Consider the following 19,535-nt stretch of genomic DNA (forward strand, 5'->3'; position numbering starts at 1 on the left):
TTTGTCTTTATATCATGAATTAATAGGATGGCCTGCCTGACAGCTTTCTTCATGTAAAGTGTGTAACACTGCAATAGGTGAAGAAGAAGCAACCTGAATGCAAGGGCATCATAGATCAAGCTACATTTTTTTCCCTTCAGAGCAAGCAGGGCGGAAAACACTTTGTGCTTTCAATAACTCTGTCTGACATTTCAGAATTGGCTGCCAAAGAGCAAGGTGGAGGGCTGCAATGTTGAGTGGGTTCCTGCAAGTCCTCAGGGACGCTACCGAAATGTTGCATGTATGGAATGCATTAATTTCATACTTTTTTTTTCATTTATATAAATTTAGTGTAACTGATGTTGAACACTGGATTTAAAACTAAATTGTCCCTACAAAAATAAGGTATGAGTTGTCGTAACTGTCGTAACTTATTTGGTTGGGCCCAGTAGCTGCCACAGTTGAAAACAAACTTTTATTTTTTTCAGCAATAATAAAAGCACATCATGTGATCCTCAGTGCTTCGTCTATCATAGCATAACCAAACAGGAGTAAATCTCTACCAGCAATCACTCTGATGGTAGCTCTAACAAGCAAGTCTGCAGTTAAGCCAGTGAAAATGTGATTCTTCCATGCTGCTTCTTCGCGATTAAACTTTCCACTCACCATCATCACTATTTATCCACTTCAGCTAGTGGGTACTAGTTGAGCTCTTCGGTCTATTTGAAACACAATTCATAAATGAAACCGCACCAAGCGTCACGGTGCACATTAACTGCTAGCTGTGACGCACATCAGCGCAGTAGGCACTGAATATCTGTGAATATTAAATTGTTCTATACTTAATACATAAGATGACTCATCATTTACCCTTCAAATTGTCTCACTTTGAAGATGTTATTTTAGGTTGAGACTGGATTGGAATTGGATGACTCATTTCTACCTTTTTCATCCCCAGACAAACAGAACAGAGGGATCTGTTCGTATTATTTTAACACAAGATATTAATATTATCTGGTCATCAACGGATCTGCACTGTCTCTGAAGACCTTCCTTTGATATTGTCAAAACTGTGGGTGCTGTTTTCTCATCAGTCGTAGGTCACTATTCTTCAGTAATTATTTATATAATGGAGAAATGATTTATGCATTTGAAGGATTAATTACTTCTCCAGACAGGCTTTATTGGAAGGCATTAATTAGAAAAGGATTAACATGTTGTGCATGCAAAGCAAGGTTTAGATAAAAAAATACCTGATGAATAAAGGTAATTTACACAAAACAACAGTAAATTGAAGTGGCCCTGCTCGCTGATTGCAATAGCAGCGATACTAGTAGTAAACATGTAAACCGTTGAGCAAAATCTCAACTGGTTGTCAAATGTCTTTATGTGATTATGAGAATATTCATCATCTCCTGATAACACTTTACAACATTTTTGATCACCCATCGAGTAAACTGGATTTGGCCCTAGTAACCTTGCATCCCCGCGACCGTCATGGAAAAAAGCGGAAAAAGAAACTGGAACAGAACGTAACATTTTTCCTCCAGAAATGGATAAAATGGACATAATGATGAGACCAGTTAAATGCTGAACTTGTATGTTGCCTCTACACATTACACTGACACAGCTGTATCTTAAGCAATTATCTGTTTGAACTCTTGGCTTGGGAGCTGTATAAAAACAGCCTATCTAGACTCTTTTACTGTCTCGATTTCACAGGGAATTTATCACCACCCTCTGCCTAAGTGCCATGAATGTATTTACTGCAGGAAGCAATTCAGATGTCATAGTCTCACCACCCTCGTGCATCTTCTGAAAGACCTTCCGCTAAGCCAGATAGGAAGCCTCCATGGGGTGAATTGGAAGGAGATGAGAAAGACGAGGGCGGGCCGACGGGTGCTTTAAATCCGTCAAACTGACTCTGGAGGTCACTCAGAGCAGCACATAACTCCAGCTCCACTCTCCAGCTCCACAAACCTCCAAAAGCTTGTCACTGTGTGCCTCCTCTGTGGGAGCTAAGCTCCACTTTTTTTTTTTTTTTTTTCAAACAATGGCAAAAGTAATGGCCTTGCTTTCAGCTACTGGCTCAAAGGGGATTTATGAATATTTCACTGCCCCGTGGTTGTCTGTGTCCGTACATCCTAGTTGTATCTGTGCGTGTGTGTTTGAGACCGTGGCACATCTGGGATAAGGGTGCATGAATCATGGCTGTTGGTCCTTTGGGAAAAGAGATGGCTGCGGGCAAAGTGTGCCTCTTTTCTAGAGCAGGCAGCAGGCGGGCAATTGGCTGCCACTGTGAAGGTCACAGCTCCTAATAGACTGCAATCTTGATGGACATCAAGTCGGAGGGCAACCTGCCTTGTCTGAAAAAGTCAGCAGACTTTTTCTAAAGTCATAGTAAAGATTGGAGCACTTTGCATTAAAGATATGTGAGAATGGACTGTTTGATTTAATCAGCATTAATGTGCATTTTTAGTCACAGCATCTTCTTGTGTATGAGAAGATGTTATGCATGTCAGTAAGTGGTAGTCTTTGCCTTTCTAAATAAAGAGAGAATTAAAAAAAAAAAAAAAAACTTCCATCACATATATCAATTACAGCCGTAGGCATTCAAGGACAAAGGAAAGGACGGATGTCGCAAATTTAAGTGATTTAGGGGCCACTAATTTTCCAGTTGTGAACAATAAAAACAAACAAAAACAAAACAGAACCGGGGAGCGCACCACTTCTGACACTCAAAACATCACATAAAAAAAAAGGGCACAAGGTTCACCCAAAGCACAAGTGCATTGATAAGTAGTTGTCTTACCAGTGCTTTCACACCTAACCTCTTTGCTTTAGTTAAAGTGGATGCTGGTGGGTTTTCCTGGTTAGTATGGTTCGAATGGGTTGATATGAAAGCTGTCAGTTGAGCCCTGGTGCAGACTAAACAGCCAGTGAGTCCCCTTGAGAAGGTATGCCTTGGTCCAACCGTGGAACAACTGCAGGAGAATATAATAATGAATAATGTGATTTTAGCGCAATTTCAAAAGCTGAATGCAATTGTGAAGGGACTGCAATTGTGAATGCTGACCTTTTAAAGGTGATGCAAAACTGCATTGCTGGCTTCACAAAGTAAAATAATCCCAATAAGCAATCACATAACTGGGGCCTTTCCCTGATACAATGAAACTTGTTTTGAGAGTTTACCGCAGGTTGTTTCTTTGTTGTGTTTGACCCTGGGGCCGCATTAAGCATCAAGAGCAAAGCAGCAGAAAATATATGACTATCTTACACTGGCACGTAATTGCATCAATCTAGCAGACTTTTAAATCAGTCTGCACTTTGGACTACATTTGGAAATTTCTAAACCAATGAAATGGAAATATAAAAATAGTTTCTGGGTGGGCTGGCCACTTGAATTCATCAGAAGAGAAATGCGGCTGCCTTTCTCATCAAGACCAGCACCATACTGTATGCTTCACTTTTCACTCTCCAGTTCGTCAGTCGATAGGGAAAGGGAGGGGAAGAGCGGTTTTTAATCTCCCTCAGACTCTGACCTTAATAACACAGGGCCACTCCTGGGCTGCCTGTTCGTTCCAAAGTGAGCTCGAGCGTATAATGTGGCATGATTAATAAATATAACGGTGGCGATATGGAGACTGGGCCACATAGAAATAAGCAGATCACCACGGAAAGCGATTCTACTGCGACAGTCTTCCCAATCCTTTCAGGCACAGAGTAAGACAGGGTATCATTTAGAGAGTGGTTCTGTTGTCCTCAGACACATGTGATTGTGAGTGTTCTATATATGTGTGTTGGAACTGGAACGGGATCGACTGACTTAAGAGTACCGAGGATGATACAATCCATGACACTGAGGTCACCTCCAGATGCCAAAGACGGCTTGATCTTTGAAACACAGATGGGGGGGGTTGACCCATATGACTTTTTCAGGGCAGACACTGATACAGGTGATTAAAGAGCAAGGATGCTGATACCCAGTAGAGACATTTGGAAACTGATATTCATTTGCAGTAAAAAATTTTGAACAACCACTGACTGAAGGAACTGAAGTACATTTTACTCAAGTACTGCTCTTGAGGAAAATTTGGGGGTACTTTAATTGAGTGTTTCCATTCTCTGCTTCTTTATACTTTCTCACCACTAAATCTTTTGGCACATTTGATTACTAGTTACTTTGCAGATTTATATTATTAATTGTTTAAAGGCTATTGATTTTGATGTTATGCCAATGGGATATTGTTGTAATTGGGACATTGTGTGTGAGGATGTTGCATCAGAGCTAAAGTTGCATATTTTAAATTAGTTTATTTTGTTATTAATCTGACAGAAAAATAACCAATACCAATAACTGGAGAAATTTTAAAAATATGCCTCAATAATCGGTCAGACCGATAATGTAGACTAGACGCTAGAGATTTGTCATAGGTTGCATTATAATGCATCATAGTTGGGTATTTAGAGCTTTTGAGATGGCCATCTAACAACTGAGGGTGGACATGGCTTCAGTTGGTGAACGTTTATCATTATATAATTTCTGCCTTATTCCATGTTGAATAGAAAGGATTTTATGTATTTAGAGAAGACACCTGCCTTTCCTACAGGAAAGCAGTTGTTTGTTACTGCAGTCAAACAGCACCTCTGATGCTTGCCAAAACGCAGTAGTCATGAATATCAGGTATACAATATAGTAACTGATATGAATGTCAAACTAGAAGTAATACCCTATGACTTGTTTATAACATTTTTAGCTCTCTAAAGGGGTAGTAATTACCATGAACGCAAATTGTGCAGGTAAATAAATACATGTTAGAGGGTTACGCATAGTTACACTTCCCTTTCCAACTAAACTAAACACAGGTGGACCAAAAGCTCCAAAATGTGCAGGAAAGGTGTGCTTCATCCATAACTGAAAAATAATGACCTCTTCACATACAGATATCTGCAGACTTTGCAGGGTTAGGGTTAGGGTTTAGCCTTTGGTGATGATCCAAGAAACCTCTGTTATTGCCTCTGAACTAAACTAACCTCCAAGAATATCTTCGCGTGGCGCTGATGGTGGCCATAAGTTACTGTAATATCTTGTTAGACATATAACTTATATTGAAATGGAGGTTAGGTTTAGAATTTTGTAGCATTTTAGCCAAGCCACCTTAGCCTAGTATGAAATAATTTGAATTTTAAGCCATTAAAATTGAACAAACACTAATTTATTTCTACAAAGTTAAGTAAAATCCAACAACTAGGTTTGCCAGGTAAATGCTACTTATGTTTTCATGTGAAGTAGTTTTTGCCTAGGGAACTGCAGACACTTAGAAAGTGTGCCAGGTTTAGTAAATCAGGACAGGTGCTAATGAAGCAGCGTTTTTAAGACCTGCGACAAGACTGCACCGAGTTAGACTGTCACTGTAAGAACAGTCAACTCCAAAGAAGAAACCACACACACGGTGCTACTTTGATGAAGCCAAAACCCTATTAATTTCCCTATTACTGGCAAAAATGCCAACAGGAGAACATACTATTGTTGAATCCTGATTTGAAAGTAAAAAATGGGAATTTTTCTGTTGCTCTTAAAATGCATTTAAAAAAACACAAAGGTATTCAGTTGATGTGAATAGTATAGAAATATAATTTCAATACTTTATTAAGTATATATTTTTGGTAAGGATTACAGTGACTATCAGCCTTTCCAAGAAGCTGCCACAGAAAAGATGATGAATCATGCAAAGGAACAGACTGTGTTTGTCTGTCTGTTACTTTGGAGAGCTGTCAGGGTTGAACAGGCTCTCTTCATCCTACACCACAAGCTGCTGGTTGTCGTCATGCTCCACAGTCCCAGATGTAGTAATTCACAGTGGGTACTAACTGACGACAGGACTTACCACCACCAGTACTCACCAGGAGTAACAGTTGAGTGTGACAGGGAAGCTGGTGGGCAGATGCAGGATGGGAACGTCTGACATGCTTTATTAAATGCAAATACCTACACTGCACTTGGTTTGGTAGGGGCAAGGGATTTGTGTTCAGTTTAGTCTAAAGAGGTAGTTTGAGTTATTCTTCTTGGATGAAATTGGGTACAGTGATGGCTGCACTGTCTCATGGGGACTGCAATATTTGCCAAAGAAATGTTCCACAGCGAGTTGGAAAATGCTCAAAAGAGAGTAATTTCCCACAGAATAGAGAACCTTGAGTTGAGCTTTTTGGGTCTGCACCAATGTTGAAGCAAGATTTTAGTTAAAGAAAGGGGTAGTTAAGTGCGAGCTGATCTGTTATCGAAATGTTCAATAAACATGCTTTAAGGCATTTGACAGACTCATACACACAAAACAAATAGATTTTAAGTTATCCTTATGCTATGAACACCCTGTGCAATGGTTTGCCTTAATACATCAAAACATTGCGCCAGTTAGCTTAGTTTAACAGTAATAAACCATCCCTGACAGTAATTGCCCTGAATCCAGATACTTACAGAAAACACGCAATAGGTCTGGATCTCAGTATCTGACTTTTATTGCTTTAACTTTAACTTTAACTTATCATAACTTAAGTGAATATTGACTGCACAGTGCAATGGCTTGCTTTGGTAAACACTTGGTTTTTGCTTTGGATAGTAGCCAGGCTGTTGGTGGTAGCCACATTGTTAGTGTTGTCTTTCTGACAGTGGCTAGAAGAGGGGGAAGTTTAATATGTCTCTATTTCCACTGTAATATAGTGGTTTGGTTTGCTGTCACAATGACAGTCATGGTAATATAATCCCCCTTGAAAAGAAAATCCTGGCCACAGCGATTTGTCTTTTGAGCTGAATATTATTTGAATGTTAGTCTTGCTGTGTTGGTTTAACGTTTTGAGATTTTATAGTGACCCATGAACCATCCCCTCATTTTCATTGCTTCAGCCTACAGCTTAACTCTTTTTTTTCTGGTTTTTTTTCAACGGCAATTCTGAATTACAACAGTATGTGAAAATGCTATCAAAGTACTGAACAAGAAGATGCATCATTTTCAGAATTTCATAATGGCCATAAAACCACACAGCAGACAGTTGGCTAAAACACAGTGGGGTGGTAATTGTCTGTGAATTTCGCTATTAGTGACCTTTTTACATTAAGCAGAAAATAGCTCTGAGATTCAGTGATGATATTAAAATAGCGAGTGATTCAGATGTAACTTTCCATGTCGGAGATGACAAAATGTTGGGTTTTTTTCTGAGCAGTCTTGCAGCCAATGTTGATGAGGTTCAGCTCTAATTATGAAATGAACCAGCCTCTTTGGCCAATTCAAGCCAATTTTTCTCCTCTTTTCCTTTTGGCTGTCAAGATGCCGTGATGGCAAGAGGTACCTGTCAGAATCAGTCACAGAATTTTGTAGCTTAATGTCCAATTAGTATTCCAAGGTCCTTTAAATAAGCAGTTTGTCAACATTGTCAACACCCTGCACTGTTGTGCTTGTCCTTGGCATATGGGCCAATCAAAATTTGATGAAGCATCCAATCAACACAGATCACGGGGAGCCAGCCAGTGTGTGTGTCCATGTCACGGTGTGTATTAATTTGATTTATAATCCTCGGTGTGTGCATGGAGTGCGTCATGGAAAGCCATGAGGCCAAGAACACAATGAAACTCCTGGCCCTTGTCTTTATTAGCTTGGCTGCCTGCCTGCTCCAAGGAGAGAGAGGGAGGGAGTGATGGAGGAGGATCTGGATACTCATTCTCACATAGTGGCATAAAGAGGCAGGCAGGTAGGGGAACAGACATAGCTTGGTTGGAGAGACATACAAGGTGGCTGTGCGGTAGACCACGCTACTTCCTGGTTGGTGATACAGTGCACTCCCTGATGTGCGGTAGACCACGCTACTTCCTGGTTGGTGATACAGTGCACTCCCTGATGGCTTGTTTAATTTCTCCCAGTCCTGTCTAATGCATTAGCAAGGAATTCCTTCTATACAGAGCTCTGTGAGACCTTGCACCATCCTACAGAATTTACAAAAGTGACACAAAAACACATGCACAGACACATAGACGGAGCACTGTTCATTCCATCATGTGATTTCTTCCCATTCTTTGGGTAATTCTCATACATTTTTGAATGTTTTAAATTAACACTCTCACATATTGCACCTCTAAGGTTTAACATAGTGACATCCCACAATATCAGACCCTTACTACAGGTAAGATAAATACTTTATATGAGGGAAAAAAAATCAGCAAGAGCATCATAGAGAAGGATCCTTTTCAGGACTGTCAGGCATGAGAAGCGGGGGCCAAATTCATTATAATGATGAATTGATACCAGTATAGCTTTAATGAAAAACAAGATTAACACACTAAGAACAGTTGTGTGATGCAGGATGCAGGGCATCAGTGCCAACTTATCATCAAGGTCATCATCGTCATGATGTGACAAACTGACTGACATGTAGAGACAGAGAGGCTGGCAGATGGGCGGATACTAAAGCTGCCAGATACACAGACACTATAGAGAACATAATCAACAGATGTCCACAGACCCAGAATGACACTGACACCACCACAAAGACAGGAAATGTACTTTTCACAGTGTTGATGAAGGTTCCCACGTCGTAGGCAGCTGGATGTGTTTCAGTTTCTTGAAGACGTTTCAACTCTCATCCAAGAGGCTTGATCCGTTCTTACAACAGGAGGGTACTTGCAGGCTTTTAAACTCTGTTGAGAAGTGTCCCTACAAGCACACTTTTGAGCGTTGAGTTTCAGAGTCGTTAGGGCCACTTGTGGCCATATGAAGGCTGGTTTGGTCAGCGACCCATAGGTGGCCCTAACGACCCTGAAACTGAAAGCCCACAAGTGTCCTGAATGACCTTGTAAGGACACTCCCACACAGAGTTTAAACACCTGCAGCTACCCTCCAGTTAGTTAGAGCTGAGAAAGCCTCTCTGATGAGAGGTAAAATGTCTTTAAGAAACTGAAACGCGTCCAGTTGCCTACGATACAGCACTTAGAACTTTTACGGAGGTTGTCGATGCCACTTGTGTAGGGCTTTAGTTTACGTTTGAAAGAGAGCAGCTTCAGTAAAAGCTGGCCCTTTTTCCTTCCTTGGCTTTGTCATCTCCTCTGTTTGCCCTGGAGCGCCTCATCTCAGCATCAGCCTCCATGTCAGTGCTCATCTCACAATCTTTTGCGCTTTTCATCCTCATCCCCCTCCCCGAGCTGATCTCTTTCAGCCTCCTTTCAAAGGTCATATGAAGAATATAATCTCATTTTGTTCTATCTAGTAGACAAATGTCTACACAAAGGAGGAGGGGGCGGAAGTAATGCACTGAAGAAAAATACAAAGAGTGAGCTTCAAAATATGTCTGCACTTTGTGTTGAATGTGTTTATTATCGTACCTGCGTGTTCATTGTGTGTGTGTGTGTGTGTGTGTGTGTGTGTGTGTGTGTGTGTGTGTGTGTGTGTGTGTGTGTGAGCAGGTGCACATTCCTGCCTGCCAGCTCGCCTGCCTGTGTGTGTGCATGTGTGTATGTGTGTGTCTGGAGGGATTGGATGTTTAGTGTAGAAGGCAGACTTTTCATTACGTCACACTGGGGGCAAAACAGTGAACTTTGATTCAGCAGCATCACCTTCCAGATTAAAGTCTTTGGGGTCATGCCTCCCTCTCAGCTGTGCCAAGTGTGTGTGTGTGTGTGTGTGTGTGTGTGTGTGTGTGTGTGTGTGTGTGTGTGTGTGTGTGTGTGTGTGTGTGTGTGTTGGGTCTTCGAGGAATTCACATTGTGTTAATGCTTTTCTTAATTTGCTACGATTATTTGGGTCTATTCCCTGGCTGTTTGAGGCAGGAGGTGTCTCGTTTTACATTATCATGTATAAAGGACATGTAGAAGTTGATTGACTGATTCATTAACAGCTCTGTCCTGATGTGATTGAGGATTGGAAAAAAGGCAAAGGACTAAGAAAAAGTGAAGGGGTTTTTAACAGGAAAGGAAACGGCTCTCTCACCAGCAAGGTGTAAGGATTATGCTTAAATGTTTAATTTGTCGTGTATGGAAATAGTCTGTCATCACATACAACCACACTTTGCTTAATTTTTTTTATTTTTTTTATTTTTTATGGTGCCTAGTTTAAGTGATAGTCTGACAGCTGTTGTAACTGCATTATGCCATAATTGTAATTATATCAATGTAGCGTAAAATTATGGTGCAGATTTAAACATCTTTATCCAGCCATTGTTTCTGAGCCATTATTTGAATGTGAATGGCAGGATTTGTGGATGTGTCATCTATTTATTGGCCATGGTGTCCATTGGTGTGTTTCTTTGAAAAGGCTTAAAATGTCTTGAATTTAGTCTTATAAATATGAGGCTTTGAATATCATTAGATCGTTTAAATGAGATTTTGTGAGGACTTGATTGCCATAAACATTTAATCTAATTGTATTTACTGTATCTGTACAATCCACATTTCTGATCAAACCAACCTCTGTGCCTAATCCTGCCCTTTTAGCTCATATTTGCAACCACACTGCTGGATACATGCACATGAACCTAAACTCACACAACTATATGTAAATCCCCACCTCTGCATCGGAACATATTTATTCTGCACACCTTTATAGATTTTAATGTGCGTTCTTTACAATCTGAAAAAGTTGTTAAGTTATTATTTAGGGTTTAATTGTTCATGTTTATAGGTTATTTATATTTAAAAACAAGGTTTGTACATTTTTCTTTGATTATTTATGAGACATGGTGATGATCGCTGGTTGAAGGGGCCCCCTGGGAACTTTTGCCTTGGGTCCCAACAGGCTCTAGAATCTCCACTGTCTATACATATCTGCATATCTACAATTAAATGATTTGTCCAATAATCAGTCTTACATTTTTGTTAAAATTACATTTCAAAGGCCTCAATAGCATTAAATCTGTGTCTGATTCCCCCTATACACCCCATTATTGCCTTGCCAAGTCAGCTGGTAGACTGCTTCTAATGATCTTTTCTCTTGTTGTCTTTTTTTTTTTCAGATGATGAAGCATGCCTGGGACAGCTACAGACAGTATGGCTGGGGTCACAACGAGCTGAAGCCCCTCGCAAAGAAAGGACATTCCACAAATATCTTTGGTAAGCCAGACAAACCCCTCTGCCCCACTGCTGTCGGTGCCCATTGGCAGTTTGCTCACACAGTTGTAAATCACACATAGGTGCATGCATGAATGCACACGCACTCTTGCTCACACTCAGACAAGTATACACACAGATGCACAAACCCACACACACCCTGTCTTTTGTCCTGTAGACAAGGTGACATGATAATGCCTTCAACAGGATGTGCATCAGTTTGGAAACAGTGTTTGCCAACAGAAACACAAGATCAATGAAACCACTGGTGTCATGGAGATGTGAGATAAAGGAATAGAAGAACGTATATTTGAAGCATTGATAATGTTTCACAATACTTCATCCAGTGTATAAATCTATGTGGCAGTTATTTTGATAAGCTATACAGCAGTGTTTTAAGCACACAATGTTGCTGTTGCTCTTCATGAAAAAGTCCCTATAGTACACTGTCAAAGACATTAATGCCTATAATTAAAATAAGTTAACACTCTAATATTCCAACCTGAATAATTCTATCGCTCAGTTCAACGTTGGATGTTGGATTTTGCATTAAACAGCGATGTACAAACACTTTGTCAGGATCCAGTCATGAGGGAATTTCCTGTTTGCAGTGAGAGAAACTTTGCCACTGGCAGTGATTATTTTTCTAGCAGAGAGGTCAATCCAGTGCAGCCTCTCATCATCTGTGATTTGTGCTTTGGAGGCTGTTTGTTGGTATCCACCTCTGCAGCTACCATCTGTGATACCACAGACACAACTCAGATTGCACTTGTTGTTGAACAGAACACTAACAGTGTTAGTGATTTTTAAATGGCACTTGTTAACAATGTGTAAGACATTGTGTTCAAAGTAAATATTTTTCACAGAAACACAGATTTCTCACATAGAAATATTTACAATGATGAAATTAAAGTTGTTAGTGCAGACCAGGGCTGTGACATCGGTGTTTCAAATCATCACTCAAGAAGTCGCCAGGTGGAAAGTAATTTCAGCCTCAAGTTGCAATATTCAGTTGATGGTGAAAGCAAAATGGCAACCATTAATAAGTCTGTTTTGATTTATCTCATGCATGTGAATGAGAACGCACATGCATAGAAATGCATAAGCGTGATGCAATGCACAGTAGTGTCAGTGGTGTCAAATTAATCCACTGATCAACAGCTAGCGGTAACACGCTAAGCTATTCAGCAATGAGCCAGCAGAAGCAGGGATGAAGTAGACTGCAAGCTAGTAAACAACTGATGTTACCATGCTGGATTTAAAATGTTTAAAAAACTTGGCTTGGCTACATGAAGAAGGTAATGTACTTGACATGTTTGTAAGAGCTTGAGGTTAAACCCAGTGTGTTTTGGTGAGTAACACTGTGTGTAAACACGACTTTGTTTGCTTCTCATCAACTCCCTATTATTCCCAACACAATACTTCACATACGAAATTTGGTACGGTCTACCTTCTTCTCTAATCAGGCAATAGCAAAGCCGATAAATTGTGAAATCATCTGGAGATCCAGAAATTGTGTGTATATGTGTGTGTGTGTGTGTAACCCATATATATATATATATATATATATATATATATATATATATATATATATATATATATATATATATATATATATATACAGTCATGGAAAAAATTATTAGACCACCCTTGTTTTCTTCAATTTCTTGTTCATTTTAATACCTGGTACCACTAAAGGTATAATACAATGAACACGACAAAAAATGCAGCTGATCACATAATACTTTATGTCCTATTTGACATTCTTAAGCTTAATTGTATTCCCAGGGTATATAAGAGGCCATTTCATGTCATAAGCAGCACTGCACATGCAAAGGCTTAGAGTGGTTTCTGCTTACATTCAAGCCATAGCACAACTCAGAAGTTGTCAGCTCTCACATAATGCCTAAAACAAAAGAATTATGTGAAGCCACAAAGGCAGCCATCTTGGCACTGCTGGAAATTGGCATGAGTGAGAGACAGGTAGCAAAAAAACTAAAGATCTCCAAGACAGCTGTTCATTACAACAAGAAAAAACAAGCCGAACACGGCACTACCAAATTGCTACCTGGCCGCGGCAGGAAACGTCTCTCTACCCCACGAGATGACCGTGCACTCGTCCGTTCCTGTGTCAGGAATCGTCGTCAGACCTCCAGGGACCTTCAAAATGAGTGGGCACTGTCGAGAAATGTGACTTGTTCGGCAAGGACAGTTCGAAACCGACTTGTTGAAGCTGGTCTGAAGTCACACAGAGCACGGAAGAAGCCCTTCATCAACGAAAGGCACAGGAAGGCCCGGTTACTCTTTGCTAGGGATCGCAAGGATTGGACTGTTGATGATTGGGCTAAGGTTCTCTTCAGTGATGAATCCAATTTTGAGTTGATGCCCACTCCAGCTAACTTACTGGTTAGGAGGAGGCCTGGAGAAGCCTACAAACCAGACTGTCTTGCCCCTACAGTAAAACATGGGGGTGGATCAGTGATGATCTGGGGTTGTTTCAGTATGAGTGGAACAGGGCAAATGCAATTGTGTGAAGGGCGAATGAACCAGGTCATGTACAGGGCTACTCTTGAAAACAGTCTTCTTCCATCAGCTGGAAAACTCTTTCCTGCCTCGAATGACTGGATTTTCCAACAAGACAATGCCCCTTGCCACACAGCAAGGTCAGTTAAAGCCTGGATGGAGAACCACAACATTCGCACCATGCCTTGGCCTGCTCAATCACCAGATCTGAATCCAGTTGAAAACCTATGGAAACTCATCAAACTCAAAATGGAGAACCACAAGCCCAAAAACAAAGCAAATTTGTTTGAATTTGTGCAACAGGAACGGGCTGCTGTGACAGCAGAACAATGTCAGAGCTGGTGGAGAGCATGCCAAGACGCATGGCTTCAGTCATCAAAAACAATGGTTACGCAATCAAGTACTAACTCCTGTGTGTATCATGTGTTTAAAGCAAACAGAAAAGAAAACATGGAATGCTTAAAAGCAGTGTTTTTAGCAGTACAGTGCCATAGCTATTGATGTAAGAACTTAAGTGATTTTGGTTACTATCAAGAAAACAATGGAAAATGGCTAGATATCAGCTCTTAAATTAAACTCTTACGAGCTATTTTTGTTGTTATCATTATATTTGTCCAAACAAATGTACCTTTAGTTGAACCAGGCATTAAAATGAACAAGAAATTGAAGAAAACAAGGGTGGTCTAATAATTTTTTCCATGACTGTATATATATATATATATATATATATATATATATATATATATATATATATATATATACACACACACACACACATATGTGTATATGTATGTATATGTATATATACACATGTGTATATGTATATGGTTGTTGCTTGCTGAGAATTTGGCATGTGACAATGCTTTATGCTTATCTGTCTGAATGTTCATGAGTTGCCAGTGTGACTGTGTCTGCTTGTGTCTTTGTGCCTTGAGTTCCTCGATCTGTATTCCTGTTTGTTTGTGTTCTAAATTTGTCAGAACTAATTGAGTTTTAGACCTTTGGAGTGAAGACAGTTTCGGAGAGTGAGGACATTTCGACCTGTCCTCACTTTCAGACGGACCTATAAAGGTCTTTATGAGTGATCAGACTTGGTTTTAAAGCTGTGGTTATAATTAGGATCAGATGAGGGTTGTGCAATTAGTTTTGATGATTAGGGTTAAGGTACGGGGCTTGGGAATGCATTGCATCAGTGAGGGTACACGCTAGTATGATAGACGAATGTGTGTGTGTGGTGAAAGGATGCATGCTTATGAGGCTTTGTGTCAGTGATAAATTGGCCAGAGGCGCACTGTTATTTTATGAGCTGCTGCCGAATGGTATGTAGATTGTGTGCGTGTGTGTGTGTGTGTCTGTGTGTGTGTGTTTTCTCCCCGCCTCCTAATGGTTGAGTCTGGGTATCTCTGGGCTATTAGTCACAGGGTGGCCACTAAAACACAAGCGAGACATGAGGCAAAGAATCAGCCCTCATACTCTTCACAGCACACACTTCCATTATTGATGACGCGTATCCTGTCCTCCTACAGAACTAAGCTATATTGATTGTGTGTGTGTGTGTGTGTGTGTGTGTGTGTGTGTGTGTGTGTGTGTGTGTGTGTGTGTGTGTGTTGAAAGGCAGGGTGGCACAGAAGAGAGACAGCAATATATCGGAGATGCAGCAGACTCTCGTTGCTCTAACAATTAGGAGCTTTGACAGCTTGTAGCAAAGGGACACACACATGCACAGAGGCTGTGTGATTAGAAGGAAAATGCTGCTCGCCTGTGAATTGTGGATTTAAATCACTTTGATGGTTTAACATTTAAATGAAACCCTGCTGCAGTCTACTTTGATGGTAAATCCAAGAACATTATATCTGTAATTTTAACTTTTAACATTTTAAAACTGACCTCAGGAATTGACAGAAAATGTAAAAGATTCTCCTTTGCTGACCAAGCAGGCACAGTGTTTTCCTGCATCAAACTGGAACTGAGCATTTTTCTTGCCTGATACAGACTTTACAGTGTATGTAGCAGTTTTATAGGAATACCTCTTTTAGTTGTTAAAGGAGTCAAAGGGCAAAGCTGTGTGTCGTCGCTTCTTTACCTTACAGCTCAGCCTTAATCTGTCCACAGAAGAGGAGGCCAGAATGGTAACAAGAAGACTGTGACTCTTATTGTGGCATCAGGCTCAGATAACCTTGGGTTCACTGCCTGGGCCTGGTTTGTCTTTTTTTTTCTCTTTTCTTTTGCTTTGTGGGGAAAGAGCAGAGCTGATTTTGAGCACAGATACAAACACAGCCTTTGTCTCGAGAGCATGCAGTTCAAGCAGGGGTAACACATGGCTTTGTAAAGGAAACACAGTTCAGGCTTGGTTAAGAAAGGCACGGTTCAAATGGTGTCAGACACCGCCAGCAAACTACCTTAAACTCACTCAGACACACATTCACACACGCAGACAGAGTTAATGGCAAAAAGTCGAAGTTAACTGAAATCTGGTGAGGACTGATGCTCATTTTCAACTTTTGGAAAGTCAAAAATAGGTCTTGCATATTGTTCTCTAGGTGTTGTCGGTTTCAGAGGAGGCTGCATCGATGTCTTCAAGAGGGAATAGCTGATTTCGTACCACGTCATAATCATTTATAGGAGTGATGCAGTACCATCACAATATTCTTCCGATGACAAGGATGTATCACAACAAAGGTGATTCTACGATACTCAGTATATCACAAAGAAATAATCTACAGTAAATCACAGCGTTCGCAACTGAAGCAACAAAAATGTATTTCAAAGAGCAGGACATGATCATTGATTGGTCATGAACATTAATTTCACAGACAAGGATGGACACAAACTTTTACAAAGTGACATAAATGTTCTTTAACTTTAGGGACCAAGTCTGCAAAAAAATAAGATTTAATTGCAGATTAATGTATCAATTATATATCCTATTTTTTTAAAATTGGTTAGTTGTTCGGTCTATAAAATGTCGGTGATGAATTCAGATCAGTGTTAAATATGGTAGGTTGTCTCACTCACTATTCTTTCATAGAGGAACAAAGAAACCAGAAAACACTCATATTTAAGAAGATGGAATCAGAGTTTTGTCCTCTAGTGTGAACGTGGAGAGTCTGACAGCAGCTGCTCATTGTTGGAATCTATTCAGCGGTCATCTCCCATGTTTAAAAGAAAAAAAAAGGAATGAAATTATTATGTATTTAACATATCAAAAGTTAAGATGATGTGATATGTTGCTGTATGTACTTTTATCCCACCCCAAACCATTATCATTATATACCAATGCTATAAATAGTTGTAAAAGTAAAAAATAAATAAAGCGCCACTTAAATAAAATCTATGAATATGTGTCTCAAGCCTTCTTCATACTTCAGCACATTTAAGTTATTTGTGAGTCCCACAATGTACTGGCATGTCACTGCAGGTCTTCTGTATATGCTGCTGTATAAACTAAAGAGCTACATGATTATTCATGTAGGAAAAAAGTAATTTGGAAATGAATTGGCAACCTGTTCTAATAATCATATTATTAATGATATGACATGACTGATCACTAATAGCTGTTTTTCACTTCTGACCTTTTATAAACTAAAAGAATAATATGATAATGGAGAAAATGATCATGTGACTAAATTAACACAAGTTGATGCCATCATAAACAACGTGTCACAATTTAACATCACCACACTGCCAGTTGTGTGACTGTTGCATTGTGTGTCTTGTGGCTTTGATCACAGTAACTTAGTCCTCAGCAGCTTGGCTGTTCTACCCCCCCCGCCACACACACACACACACACACACACACACACACACACACACACACACACACACAGTATAGTAATACTCATGGGTAATTATATGAGGGACATCAGCCACCATTGATTCAGCCTGAAAGGGTTTGACCCTTGTTGAGGTTGTGGGTCAGTCAAAGCAAAGGCCGGCTTCACCAGCGGCTGAAGTGGCCCTGTTTGTTGTGGATTGACAGCACCAGCTCTGATCGTTAAACACAATCTTCAGTGTTTGCTGGAAAATGCTCTCCAGGGACGCAGATCACTTTACATTGATCAGGACTTCAGTGTGAGTCCACACCACTGTCTCTCTGTCCCCCCTCTGGTCAGAATAGTTCACAAATCAAATAGAGATGTAAATCTTGGGAAATGTTACATTTTGATTCTTTATTGAGGGCAATTTTCAATTCAAAATTGATTAGCGATTGAATGAATAGAAAGAAAGAGGTCACTATTTCCAGTCTTCTGAAAGGAGAATTTAGTCTGTGCTAAATCATAGATCGTCTGCAGCCTTTTTGTTTTAAATCACTGACAGCATTGATTAATGAAATAATTCACTTGAAAGCATGCATGCATTTATCTGTGTAACAAAACAAGGGTGTGTGCTCTGCTGTGTTATTAATGTTACAAGTCCAGCAGTGAGAGCTGTTAGCTGTTGCGCTGTTAGCTCAGGGGGGGTTCCATTGTTGTGCAAGACGCTGAGCAGAAGCAGAGTTTTTGATCAGTTCATTTCTTCACCACAGAGTTTGTTTTAACGTGTTGAATTCTGCAGTGTGATTGTAGGTGGTCTTGCTGGTCTACTCACAGACATGTAGCTTTCGTAATGCTCATTTTGCAAAGGTAATTATCCAGTCATTAGATAAAAGAAACACTTTAAACTTCAAAATAACTCTAGTGTAAATTGTCTAGGTGCTGTGCTACCCTCGCAGTTTAGTTCAGTCTTTCTCCTTCCATCAACATCATGCTACTAATTAATAGAGGTGTGAATATTCACTGGCCTCACGACTAGATTTGTTTACGATTCAGCTATCAATGATTCGAATGCAAAGCAATTCTTGATGCATCTCAGTGTATGGAATCCTCAGTGATCTATGTTACTGCGCCTGGCGCCTGGAGCAATGCTGCAACATAACTTTATTGTCCAGCTCAGGCTTGACAATCAACATAAGCTGCAGACTCTAGAATATGCTGTCTCTATGTCCGCATGACAATTCATCATATTATTGAGATCTTTACACATCTCTACTAATTACCATTCAGAAAATAGATGTTTGACATTTTTGAATATATTCTCAATCCTGGGAGATGACAATCAGGATTCTTATGTTTTTTTTTTTCACCATTTCTGCCTTTCTGGCTGGGTTCTGTTTCTCTTTTATATCATTTATATTATTATATATGGGCTATTGCTATTGCCTTGTTTGTTGGACAGTTAGACAGTAATCATTTGCATGTCTTAATGTAACCAGACTTGACAGCAAACAAACAAACAAAAATATAATTTAAATGATAGCAGAGACAGAAGCTTGCAGTGCACAATCAGGGTTTGTCTCAACAAAATTATTTCTTGGTTGGAGGATGTTTTGAGATTCTGCTTAAGATTTTTTTTTCAGCCAGCAGTATAGGTTCAGGGGTGTTAGCTTCCCAAGTTGCTTCTCTCTAAGGATTTAATTTGTGACTCTCTGTGACCTCATTGGAGTCGCTGCAGTGGATTTAATCTTGTTTGTACACGAGGGAATCCACTGGTGAGTCTGGGCCTGCCCTGACTGCTCAACCTACTGACTGTTACTGCTTTATTGGTTTCTCGAGAGATGGAAGACGCATGATTTTAATCTGAACTTGCAAGTGAAGATTCTCTCACCTTCCAGCCACATGGCAGTGTGACATGCTCACAGTAAATGATATCACAGACTGCCTCAGGCATGCAGTTGCTTGCCCTATCAAGGTTGGAGTCGATGAAGTTTGGACACCCTCTCAGTGCAGTACTGGGGTCCTGGCATCTGCTTTTTCCATTATGAGATTAGTCTGGCTGTTTGTTCAAAGAGCTGACCCGACAACTTAAACTCATGTACTGTACACATACTTTCCAGAATACAACTGAGCAATTTTCAGTAAATGTCTTTACTTGTTTCAGCATCTTTTCTCAGTGGAAGACACTCTAAAAG

General features: G+C 40.0%; 1 protein-coding gene across 2 annotated transcripts in view; it reads left to right on the plus strand.

Moving 5' to 3' along the window:
• man1a2 (mannosidase, alpha, class 1A, member 2) overlaps positions 1 to 19,535 on the plus strand; it is a 133,533-nt gene that overhangs the window by 37,604 nt on the left and 76,394 nt on the right. For both annotated transcript variants that reach the window (XM_037109377.1, XM_037109378.1), the window contains exon 4: positions 10,972 to 11,068. In XM_037109377.1, the coding sequence (XP_036965272.1) occupies positions 10,972 to 11,068 (97 nt within the window). The remainder of the gene's footprint in view (positions 1 to 10,971; positions 11,069 to 19,535) is intronic.

Source organism: Acanthopagrus latus, chromosome 9, assembly GCF_904848185.1.
Source record: "Acanthopagrus latus isolate v.2019 chromosome 9, fAcaLat1.1, whole genome shotgun sequence".
Lineage (NCBI taxonomy): Eukaryota > Metazoa > Chordata > Actinopteri > Spariformes > Sparidae > Acanthopagrus > Acanthopagrus latus.